We start from the raw sequence: 12,425 nt of genomic DNA on the forward strand, positions 1-12,425 counted from the left end.
TTACACCCTGCTGCTGTCTTGTGAATGTCACTTGGCTTCACACCCTGCATCCCGCCACCAACCCAGCCCTATCCCTGTGCCCAGCCCCAGCTCAGGGACCACGGACAGGCACAGGCCCGGGCCCCGCACTTGCTCACAAAGGCCCCTAAAGCAGCAGCCGGCGATATTTGCCACAGAGGAGGGTAGGCGAGAGCCAGGCGGGAGGTCAGCCCTTTGCCAAGGAGGCTGGAGCTCAGAGCAGACTTTAGCTGGGGCTGGGGAATGGGGGCTTCTCGGGAAACAGGGCCACGGCTGAGACAACTCACACCAGCCCCTCAGGGGGCAGGCTCAGCGCACGTAGAGAACGTCAGAGCTTCCCGCTGATGGGCGGCAGCTCCCGTGTGCCCTGCGCCGCCCTGGTCAGGACTGGCTGTGTGCCGGGGTGGTGTGTGCTCGTCCAGAGTCTACTGGGGAGGGCGCTGCTGCCCCCCTGAAAAGTGTCTCCCTGAATGTCCTTGGGGCGCTCTTGGCGTGTCCCGGCCGCTGCTGCGCTGCCTGCCACGGCCGTCCCTGGGCTAGCACTGCCCCCCATCAGTCAGTTCACTGCACGAACGGGCACTAGGAATCCCTGCTTTCCCCCGGGAGTGCCCCACGAGGTTCTGCTCCTGGAGCACCCGTTGTCCCAAGAGCACCCATTTCCTGCTGGGGTCCAGGGCTGCAGCTCACCGGCAGCGGCATCTGCTCCCACCTGCCTCCCCCGGCCAGCCCAGGGCAGGTCAGATGGGATCTGGTGGGTGCTGTTCCTTCCACCTCTCTGGGGCGGCTGACCCTCTTCACAGCCTGCATCACCGGGACCCCAAAGCCCTCTCCTGCCTGGCTCCTTTCCAAACCCTCATGCGGGTCTGCAGGTGGCTGGGGCCTGGGGGAGCGTCCTGGGGACCACCCCTGCCATCTGCTACAGCCTGTCCCTCTGCTCAAACACCCTGATCGGGGACACCAGAGTCCTAGCCGGCTCTGCGGGTGGCTGACAGGACACGCCTGTGCCTCTCGCACTCAGGCTCAAAAACCAAAACCTCACGGTCACATTCAGAAGGCCATCAGCGTACTCAAACATTTGGGCATTACGTAGGGAATGATTTCAAAGTAAGTCGGAAGCACAGAGATTCGCCTCACATCCACGCGGCAATGATTATCACTTACCAACCACGAGGAGACTCGCCGAGTGCCTACATCACGTCCTGCCAGCTCCACCCGAACCATGATATTGGTCGGGGGGGGGGATGCTTCTCTGGGACTTTCAGATAAACATACATGCACGAGGTCATCAGGACCGGGGCCTAAGCGGCTCCTAGTCGGGGGACAGGCAGGGCAAAAGCCAGGCTGTGCAGACCGAGGCCAGGTTCTGGAGAGAGTGGGCGCTGTGGGCAGCAGGGTCACCCCTGAGGGGGACTCGGGGCTGGGCCCCACGGGGACGCCCCCGACCCCAACGGGGCCGTTCGGCAGCTGGCGGCTGCCCTCCTGACAGAGACTCAGCACAGCCCCGCGGGGACGGATGGGTGCAGCTCAGGGACCTAAGGGCGCGGGTTGCTTGAGGGAAATGCCCTCCGCCAGCTCCCTGTGGGGCAGCCTCTCTCTGGAACACCTCCAACCCTGCCCAGGGCCTTAAAGGCACAGAGTCTGGCATCTCACATCTAAGGGTCAAAGGTGCAGGACTTAAGACCCTGGGGGAGGAAACACAGTGGTCTGTGTCTGAGTTGTCATGGCTTGAGGACTAACCCCCGACCCCGGTGTGCCTTCGATACAGATGGCCGTGACAAAAATGCTTCTGCTCAGGATTCAGTGGCAAAGGGTCATCACATGACCCCTCCTAAGTGAAGAGGACTCTGGCAGTGCTGTGTCCCCTCTTGTGCGGGGAGGAGAGGAAGACAAGATGGGGACGAGCACCTGACGGCTCTCCAATGCCACACTGCCTAGTAGAGGCTCAACAAAAGCAGCGCTTACCATTTGTGATGACAAAATCCCCTTCTTTTCCGGCAGGAGTGTCTGAGCAGGTTCCATTGGCCCTGAAATTCTCCACCTTTTCCAAGTGCCCACCTGCTATATGGCAGGTGCTTCAAATCCAGGATCCCACGTAATGTTCACGTTGTCGTACGGCGCTCAGCAGGGAGGGCTGCCTCTTTAGCCCCCGGCGCCGTCTGCACCTCCCACTGCAGTGACCTCCCAATCCCATTAGGCCCAGGAGTTGCCTCTTCCTTTCGATGCCAGGTCACAGCCCAAACCTGTGGGTCTCTGATGCCGCCGTATTTCTGCACCTGCCTGAACGCGGGGACACTGGCGGACGTTGCTTCTTAGTGGCTAGGACTTATTTCTAGTATTATTCTGATCCCAGACTCTGTCCTTCTCCCCTCTGGAAATTGCTTTCTTTTCATGACATCTCAGAGAATTTGCAGCTCCATAGGAAACGGAATAGAAAACCAGTCAAAATTGCTGTTCTGTGTGTTTTACTCCTGGAGGATATATTATTCAATTTGGATGTGTGTGTGTGTGTCTGTCGGCATGGAGGGAAGGGTGGTGATTTCCCCAGCTGGGTGCAGCTCACGCAAAGCTCCCAGGATTCCAGTCACACGGCGACTCCTTTCCACTTCGGCAGCCTCTGTTCTTTCAAACCCCCTATTTTCATTCATTTCATCCCACTGATATCTAGACCTTGCTCACAAGTGGCCAAAGTAAACTCCAGGTGACTAAAATGGTCGTTTCCATACAGTTGGTAATTGGCTCTCCCAGGGCAGGGAGAGGAGGGCCAGCCCCGGGAATACCGAGCAGGGCTTCAAAGATCAAGACCCTCATTTCTCTGGAAATCCTTGCAGATGGCGGGTATGAAACACCTACCTCTTCACTGTGGCCCACTGCAATGCAACAAGAGCCAGCACCCCTTCCTTCCTGCCCCAGGGCGAGATTTCTCTCGGCTTTATCCACGACCCAGAAGGACATCTCACAGCAATGTCCCATTTCAGACTTTCCCCTGCAACCCAAGACACACCCTCTGCATGTCTGGCTGCTGCCACCACCCAGCTTCATCACCATCACCTCCCACAGAAGGAACCCCCACTTCCCAAAGGCCCGAAGTGCCCTGGCTCGGGACACTTAACACTCCAGGGCTCGCTCCTGGAGCCCCACCGCCTCGTCCCATGTTGTCTTATTCTGTGGGACTTAGGGGACGTCTCACCACCTTCCTCATGTGACAGTGGCTCCTAGACCATCACTCCAGGGGTGGGTGTGTCCTGCTTTTCCTAGCGTTCCCGCTACTAACACAGGCCCTTCCGGAGAGCAGAGGCTCCGTGGAGGTCTGCGGAATAAACAAGCCAGTGGGCAGGGGGCTTATTGACGCAGATGAAACTTCTCCTACTTTCTTAAAATACCCGTGCAAATCCAACTCAACAGAGATAGTTCGTTTTATTTACAGAATGACAGACAAGACAGGGAAGCAAGAATTGGAACAACAATGACTTTTATTTTTCTATTTCTTCCCCCATCTATATCACTGCTGAGTACTTCCACATTTCCAGAGCAGTTCTGATTCCAATTCCCTGTTATCTTGTACACGGCCACAAAACGAACTGGGAGATTTCCCAACCTCTCTTACAAAACAGCAAAACTCTTGTTCCTGAACTGAATTAGTGCAAATACCTGTGGGATTAACGTCATACGCAAAGTTAGACACTGAAGCTTGTTTAGTCTTCTATTCAAAGAACCAACATTTGAAAAATTCCTAAAGAAAACAGACATGGAAGTCCATGTCAACATACACAACAGGAACCCAAAATGCTGCACACCGGCTTCCCCCAACTCGCCCGGCTCTCACTGCTTAGAAGGCTGACCGCTCCCTCTTCAAACTCAGAGTGAAGGATCAGCCCCCCTTCCTGCCCCACGGGAGAAGCTGCTGGACGTGGGACTGGCTGCTGCACTGGCTCAGGCTCCCTCTTCCTCATCGCTCACACTCCCTGCAGACACGGATGGGAAGAACCTGGGATCCATGCTATTGCTCCTGAGCAGATGCTGCAGGACCTGCCACTTGCTGGTCTCCGCGTAGGCCCGGGGACCCCACAGGAACTCGTAGCGGGCAGGGTCGCTGTGGGGCACGTGCCGGTACTTCAGGTAGCCCGTCTGCACCCACACTTCGGTGAGCAGCTCCCTCCCACCACAAAACCCCAGGGTGTCTAGCATTCCCCAAACCTCCTCCTCAGGGGCGCGGTCACCGAACAGGGTGACCATGGTCAGGACCAGCAAAGGGAGGCTGGCCTCGGGCGTGCACTGCCAGTCGCTCAGCACTGCATCCCAGGTGAGGCCCAGGGTGGGGACCAGGACGTAGGTGCGCTCGCGGGGGTCCACCTCCTCCACGTCCACGCCAAACACCAGATACAGGCACTCGCAAACGAGGCGGAAGACCACGGGGAAGTGGTCCCGATGCTCCCGGAGGACCGTACTCAGCATCTCCGCCTTGGAGGTCGGCTCCCCGGTACGAAACTTGAGGAGCAGGAACCCCACCAGGTCAGCCATCAGCACAACAAGTGCCTCGCGGGGCAAGGGCTCGGCATAGGCGGAGAGGGAAGGGGCACCAGGGGAGGCGGAGGACGAGGGGGATGCGGCCTCCTCCCCCGCAGCCCCCAGCAGCGGCGCCTCCACCGGACCCTGGGCCGGGACTGGGGCCTCAAGGTCGGCCTCAGGCTGGCGGAGCTCACTCATCTCGACCGGGGGCCTGATCACTGGGGTCGGTCCGCCCACGGGAGTGTGGGCACGGGTGACAGGCGTGAACCTCATACCTGGGGAAGAGAGGGGGTGTGAGCGGCCTCGGCGGAGAAAGGCACCCTGGGCAGCTCTGACAAAGGCCACTTACAGGTCTCGTCTTAAGGGCTGCCCTCGGGCCTCACAGGGGCGCTCCTCCTGGGCGGCCTGTCCCCTGCCAACCTGAAGAAGGAAGTGAGGGGGCTCCTCGGGGTGCAGCCAGCACGGCCCCAGGTTCTGGGGCTGACAGGGCGGTGGGGTGACTTGGGTGTTGTGGGGTCCCCTCTGTTCTGGGAGGGGGAGCCCCTGGGTACACACTCAGGGCACGCACCTCCCCTTGGCTCCTGGCGCCGCCTGGGCCTCCTCTGCTCTGTGCCCTGAGGACACGGTCCTCAGACCTGGGCCTTCGCCTCCCGGTTCCTGGAGCCCCTGTAAGAGGAATGGAGGGCGCACCTCTTGTGTACACTGTGGCACAGCTCTGGGCCTCGGTGCTGGTAGGAGGATTGGGCCGGACTCTGTGAGGTCCCCCCAGTTCTGAGTTCTGGGGTGGGTGGTCCCCTCGGGGCTCGCTCGTCGTGCTCACTGTTCCCCTTAAGGGCCTGGACCCTCCCCTTTGCAGGCCGGAGGGGAAACTCAGAACAGGACCCCGAATCTGAACAGAAAGCAGTGAGGGGGCCCCACAGGTGGCCGCACCTGCCCAGGGCCTCCCGAGGGTCCTAGGATGGGGAGATGCTGGGTCCTCACCTCCTCCTCACATCCTGCCTGGCCTCCCAGCGCTGACCACAGGGGCAGGTTTCTGTCGAGGCCCCTGTTCCAGGGCTGGGGGTCTGCTCAGTCCTCCCTCGGGGTCCTGGGAGTCCACCCTCTGCGGACCTGAAGGCTCACCCCTCACACCAAACACCTGACCTCCTGAGGACCCCGACCCAGAGGTCAGGAAACATCTCATCTGCTGACCGCGCTCTGGCGCCTCCAAGGCCCCCGCGGAAGGGCAAAGGATCCCTCCCTGTGTCGGGGTCTAACGTCCTCAGTCCTTCCTTCCTCGCGTGCAGGCTGGACTCTGGGCAGGACCTGGGATTGTCCCGTCTGCCAGTGTGAGTCCCTGCTCCTTATACCAGGTCTCCAGTCTCTCCGAGACCCTGACGTCAGGACGTCAGGACAGGCCTACCGTGCTCATCCCGCCCCGGGGCCTCCCACGGCCACCTGCAAGGGCGGTGATCTGGTGGGTCCCTTTTGTCCTCCCTCAGGGTCCCCTCAGTCCTGCCTAAGGGCCCTAACCTTAGTCCACCAGGGACCTGACATTTTACCCTCTGCTCTCATGAGACCCCGTCCCTTATCCCAGGTCCCCAGCTTCTCTGAGACCCGGATGTCAGGAAGTGTTGCACGTGGCGGCCTCCCAGGGCCAACTCAGTTCTGGGTTGCAGGCTGCCCTCAGTGCTCCCTCAGGGCCCTCACCTTGACTCCACACAGAACCTGGGATTCTCCGCAGTGCCCAGCAGACACCCCGCCCCTTATACCCCCTCTGCAGCCTCTCTGAGACCCCGCCCCGTGCTCTCCCTCTCCAGGGTGTCTGAGACCCGGATGTCAGGAAGTGCTGCACCTGTTCATCCCGCCCTATGGCTGGAAGGGGCAACTCGGTCCTGGGATCCAGGTTCCCCTCAGTCCACACTCAGTGCTCTCACCCTCACTCCACATAAGACCTGGGATTCTCTCCTGTGCCCGCCTAGGATCCCGCCCCTTATATCCCCTTCCCAGCCTCTCTGAGACTCCGCCCCGTACTCCCCCTCCCCAGCGTCTCTGAGACCCGGATGTCAGGAAGTGCTGTACGTGCTCATTCTGCCCTATGGCCTCCCAGGGCCAACTCTGTTCTGGGGTCCAGGCTCCCCTCAGTCCTCCCTCAGGGCACTCACCTTCACTCAACGAAGGACCTGGGATTCTCTCCCGTGCCCACCAGACACCCCGACCCTTATACCCCCTCTCTAGCCTCTCTGAGACCCCGCCCCGTGCTCCCCCTCCGCAGCGTCTCTGAGACCCGGATGTCAGGAAGTGCTGCACGTGCTCATCTCGCCCTATGGCCTCCCAGGGCCAACTCTGTTCTGGGGTCCAGGTTCCCCTCAGTCCTCCCTCTGGGCCCTCACCTTGACTCAAGGAAGGACCTGGGATTCTCTCCCGTGCCCACCAGACACCCCAACCCTTATACCCCCTCCCTAGCCTCTCTGAGACCCCGCCCCGTGCTGCCCCTCCCCAGCGTCTCTGAGACCCGGATGTCAGGAAGTGCTGCACGTGGTCATCCCGCCCTATGGCCTCCCAGGGCCAACTCTGTTCTGGGGTCCAGGCTCCCCTCAATCCTCCCTCAGGGCACTCACCTTGACTCAACGAAAGAGCTGGAATTCTCTCCCGTGCCCACGAGACACTCCGACCCTTATACTGCCTCCCAGCCTCTCTGAGGCCCAGCCCCGTGCTCCCCATCCGCAGCGTCTCTGAGACCCGGATGTCAGGAAGTGCTGCACGTGGTCATCCCGCCCTATGGCCTCCCAGGGCCAACTCTGTTCTGCGGTCCGGGCTCTCCTCAGTCTTCCCTCAGGGCCCTCACCTTGACTCCCCGGAGGACCTGGGATTCTCTCCCGTGCCCACCAGACACCCCGACCCTTATACCCCCTCCCTAGCCTCTCTGAGACGCCGCCCCGTACTCCCCTCCCCAGCGTCTCTGAGACCCGGATGTCAGGAAGTGCTGCACGTGCTCATCCCGCCCTATGGCCTCCCAGGGCCAACTCTGTTCTGGGGTCCAGGTTCCCCTCAGTCCTCCTTCAGGGTGCTCACCTTGTCTCCACGCAGGACCTGGGATTCTCTTCCGTGCTCAGCAGACACCCCGACCCTTATACCGCCACCCCAGCCTCTCTGAGACCCTGCCCCGTGCCCCCCCTCCACAGCGTCTCTGAGACCCGGATGTCAGGAAGTGCTGCACGTGCTCATTATGCCCTATGGCCTCCCAGGGCCAACTCTGTTCTGGGGTCCAGGCTCCCCTCAGTCCTCCCTCAGGGTGCTCACCTTGACTCAACGCAAGACGTGGGATTCTCTTCCGTGCCCACCAGACACCCCGACCCTTATACGCCCTCCCCAGCGTCTCTAAAACCCGGATGTCTGGAAGTGCCGCACTTGTTCATCCCGCCCTATGGCCTCCCAGGGCCAACTCTGTTCTGGGGTTCAGGCTCTCCTCAGTCCTCCCTTAGGGCTCTCACCTTGACTCCACGGAGGACCTGGGATTCTCTCCCGTGCCCACGAGACACCCCGACCCTTATACTGCCTCCCAGCCTCTCTGAGGCCCCGCCCTGTGCTCCCCATCCGCAGCGTCTCTGAGACCCGGATGTCAGGAAGTGCTGCACGTGGTCATCCCGCCCTATGGCCTCCCAGGGCCAACTCTGTTCTGCGGTCCGGGCTCTCCTCAGTCTTCCCTCAGGGCCCTCACCTTGACTCCACGCAGGACCTGGGATTCTCTTCCGTGCTCAGCAGACACCCCGACCCTTATACCGCCACCCTAGCCTCTCTGAGACCCCGCCCCGTACTCCCCTCCCCAGCGTCTCTGAGACCCGGATGTCAGGAAGTGCTGCACGTGCTCATCTCGCCCTATGGCCTCCCAGGGCCAACTCTGTTCTGGGGTCCAGGTTCCCCTCAGTCCTCCTTCAGGGTGCTCACCTTGTCTCCACGCAGGACCTGGGATTCTCTTCCGTGCTCAGCAGACACCCCGACCCTTATACCGCCACCCCAGCCTCTCTGAGACCCCGCCCCATGCCCCCCCTCCGCAGCGTCTCTGAGACCCGGATGTCAGGAAGTGCTGCACGTGCTCATCCCGCCCTATGGCCTCCCAGGGCCAACTCTGTTCTGGGATCCAGGCTCCCCTCAGTCCTCCCTCAGGGCGCTCACCTTGACTCAACGCAAGACGTGGGATTCTCTTCCGTGCCCACCAGACACCCCGACCCTTATATGCCCTCCCCAGCGTCTCTAAAACCCGGATGTCTGGAAGTGCCGCACTTGTTCATCTCGCCCTATGGCCTCCCAGGGCCAACTCTGTTCTGGGGTTCAGGCTCCCCTCAGTCCTCCCTTAGGGCTCTCACCTTGACTCCACGGAGGACCTGGGATTCTCTCCCATGCCCACGAGACACCCCGACCCTTATACTGCCTCCCCAGCCTCTCTGAGACTCCGCCCCGTACTCCCCCTCCCCAGGGTCTCTGAGACCCGGATGTCAGGAAGTGCTGCACGTGGTCATCCCGCCCTATGTCCTCCCAGGGCCAACTCTGTTCAGGGGTTCAGGCTCCCCTCGGTCCTCCCTCAGGGCCCTCACCTTGACTCTGCGCAGGACCTGGATTCTCTCCTGTGCCCGCCTGAGACCCCGTCCCTTATACCCGCTCCACAGTCTCTGTCAGACCCTCACCCTTATACCCTTCCCTGCCTTCAGCCCTGGGAGGCCCTGGGGCGGAATGAGCACTTGGCAGCGAGTCCTCACTTACGTATCCAGGTCTCAGAGAGGCTTCGGAACAGGTATAAGCGTCTGCTCTCAGGTGTGCTATGGCTAGAATCCCAGGTCCTGCGTGGAGTCAAGGTGAGGGGTCTGAGGGAGGACTGAGGAAAACGTGGACCCCAGAACAGAGTTGGCCCCTTGAGGTCATAGGACGGGATGAGCACATCAGCACTTCCTGACTTCCGGGTCTCAGAGAAGCTGGGGACCTGGGATAAGGGGTGGGGTCGCATGAGGGCAGAGGGTAAAATGTCAGGTCCCTGGTGGACTAAGGCCCCGGGGCGGGATGAGCACGGTAGGCCTGTCCTGACGTCCTGACGTCAGGGTCTCGGAGAGACTGGAGACCTGGTATAAGGAGCAGGGACTCACACTGGCAGACGGGACAATCCCAGGTCCTGCCCAGAGTCCAGCCTGCACGCGAGGAAGGAAGGACTGAGGACGTTAGACCCCGACACAGGGAGGGATCCTTTGCCCTTCCGCGGGGGCCTTGGAGGCGCCAGAGCGCGGTCAGCAGATGAGATGTTTCCTGACCTCTGGGTCGGGGTCCTCAGGAGGTCAGGTGTTTGGTGTGAGGGGTGAGCCTTCAGGTCCAGAGGGTGGACTCCCAGGACCCCGAGGGAGGACTGAGCAGACCCCCAGCCCTGGAACAGGGGCCTCGACAGAAACCTGCCCCTGTGGTCAGTGCTGGGAGGCCAGGCAGGATGTGAGGAGGAGGTGAGGACCCAGCATCTCCCCATCCTAGGACCCTCGGGAGGCCCTGGGCAGGTGCGGCCACCTGTGGGGCCCCCTCACTGCTTTCTGTTCAGATTCGGGGTCCTGTTCTGAGTTTCCCCTCCGGCCTGCAAAGGGGAGGGTCCAGGCCCTTAAGGGGAACAGTGAGCACGACGAGCGACCCCGAGGGGACCACCCACCCCAGAACTCAGCACTGGGGGGACCTCACAGAGTCCGGCCCAATCCTCCTACCAGCACCGAGGCCCAGAGCTGTGCCACAGTGTACACAAGAGGTGCGCCCTCCATTCCTCTTACAGGGGCTCCAGGAACCGGGAGGCGAAGGCCCAGGTCTGAGGACCGTGTCCTCAGGGCACAGAGCAGAGGAGGCCCAGGCGGCGCCAGGAGCCAAGGGGAGGTGCGTGCCCTGAGTGTGTACCCAGGGGCTCCCCCTCCCAGAACAGAGGGGACCCCACAACACCCAAGTCACCCCACCGCCCTGTCAGCCCCAGAACCTGGGGCCGTGCTGGCTGCACCCCGAGGAGCCCCCTCACTTCCTTCTTCAGGTTGGCAGGGGACAGGCCGCCCAGGAGGAGCGCCCCTGTGAGGCCCGAGGGCAGCCCTTAAGACGAGACCTGTAAGTGGCCTTTGTCAGAGCTGCCCAGGGTGCCTTTCTCCGCCGAGGCCGCTCACACCCCCTCTCTTCCCCAGGTATGAGGTTCACGCCTGTCACCCGTGCCCACACTCCCGTGGGCGGACCGACCCCAGTGATCAGGCCCCCGGTCGAGATGAGTGAGCTCCGCCAGCCTGAGGCCGACCTTGAGGCCCCAGTCCCGGCCCAGGGTCCGGTGGAGGCGCCGCTGCTGGGGGCTGCGGGGGAGGAGGCCGCATCCCCCTCGTCCTCCGCCTCCCCTGGTGCCCCTTCCCTCTCCGCCTATGCCGAGCCCTTGCCCCGCGAGGCACTTGTTGTGCTGATGGCTGACCTGGTGGGGTTCCTGCTCCTCAAGTTTCGTACCGGGGAGCCGACCTCCGAGGCGGAGATGCTGAGTACGGTCCTCCGGGAGCATCGGGACCACTTCCCCGTGGTCTTCCGCCTCGTTTGCGAGTGCCTGTATCTGGTGTTTGGCGTGGACGTGGAGGAGGTGGACCCCCGCGAGCGCACCTACGTCCTGGTCCCCACCCTGGGCCTCACCTGGGATGCAGTGCTGAGCGACGTGCAGAGCACGCCCGAGGCCGGCCTCCTGGTGCCGGTCCTGGGCGTGATCACCCTGTTCGGTGACCGCGTCCCTGAGGAGGAGGTTTGGGGAGTGCTCGGCAACATGGGGGTGTGTGCCGGGAGGGAGCCCTGCATGTATGGGGAGCCCAGGGAGCTGCTCACCAAAGTGTGGGTGCAGGAGGGCTACCTGGAGTACCGGCAGGTGCCCCACAGCGACCCTGCCCGCTACGAGTTCCTGTGGGGTGCCCGGGCCTACGCGGAGACCAGCAAGCATCTGCTCAGGGTCAGTAGCTTGGATCCCAGGTCCTTCCCATCCCTGTGTGCAGGGGGTGTGAGCGACGAGGAAGAGGGAGCCTGAGCCAGAGCAGCAGCCAGGCTCCTTCCAGGCCCAAGTTCACTGGTAGCAAGTGAGGCTGGTCCTTCACTCTGAGTTTGAAGAGAGAGCGGTCGAGTTTCCAAGTAGTGAGGGCCCCTGCGAGTGGGGGGAACATGGTGTGTAGCATCTTTGGGTTCCTCTTGTGTAAGATGACATGGAATATCATCTGTGTTTTCTTTAGGAATTTTTCAAATATTGTTCCATTTAAGAGAAGGCTTAATAAGCTTCAGTATCTAAGTTTGCAAATGACATTAATCACACATGTATTTGCACTAATTCAGTTCAACGACAAGAGTTTTGCAATTGTGTAAAACAAATTGTAAGATCCCCATATTATTTTGTGGTGGTGAACAAGATAACATGGCATTGGAATAGGAATCTACTTGGAAATGTGAAAGTAATTAGCAGTACAACTGAAGGCCACCACGTTTTTCCTCGGGACACCCCGTCGTCTGCTCAGTGGTGGGTACCCTGCTGTGGGACTTTCCTGTTCCAGCCATAGGGCAGGGCCAGGCCCCGAGCATGTGGGCCAGAGGGGGAGTGGCTGACCTGGGGGAGCGGGCATTGCTGGCACCCATCTTCCTGGCGAGACACCACCCGCAGGGCCCTCAGGAAGGGAGGCAGTGGGGGGATGGAGGGCCGCCAGGTGGGGTGTAGTGGAGGCACATTGTTGGGGACACTGGTGGGGGGGCCGTGACCCCCGGACTCTGGTGGCTGTTACAAGTTCCTCTCTGTGTTATCATGCCCTCTGTTCAATGGTTTCAGTCAAAGTTTCTCTTAGTAAAGTTCTCTGAAAGTTTCAGCTGAGTCTGGCCTCTGCTGTGGGCAATGGAGGGAAAGGGATGCTGCAGGT

General features: G+C 61.2%; 2 protein-coding genes across 2 annotated transcripts; one reads left to right on the top strand and one right to left on the bottom strand.

Annotated features, from left to right (window-relative positions):
* Positions 1-3,948: 3,948 nt before the first annotated feature.
* On the bottom strand, positions 3,949-4,722 carry LOC132514076 (melanoma-associated antigen 10-like). The gene has a single exon (XM_060138762.1). It carries the CDS (start codon positions 4,720-4,722, stop codon positions 3,949-3,951), a length of 774 nt encoding a protein of 257 aa, XP_059994745.1.
* Positions 4,723-10,768: 6,046 nt separating this feature from the next.
* On the top strand, positions 10,769-11,554 carry LOC132514063 (melanoma-associated antigen 10-like). The gene has a single exon (XM_060138734.1). The coding sequence runs from the start codon at positions 10,769-10,771 to the stop codon at positions 11,552-11,554; it is 786 nt and encodes a 261-aa protein (XP_059994717.1).
* Positions 11,555-12,425: the final 871 nt, after the last annotated feature.

The sequence above is a fragment of the Lagenorhynchus albirostris genome, chromosome X (genome assembly GCF_949774975.1).
Source record: "Lagenorhynchus albirostris chromosome X, mLagAlb1.1, whole genome shotgun sequence".
Classification (NCBI taxonomy): domain Eukaryota; kingdom Metazoa; phylum Chordata; class Mammalia; order Artiodactyla; family Delphinidae; genus Lagenorhynchus; species Lagenorhynchus albirostris.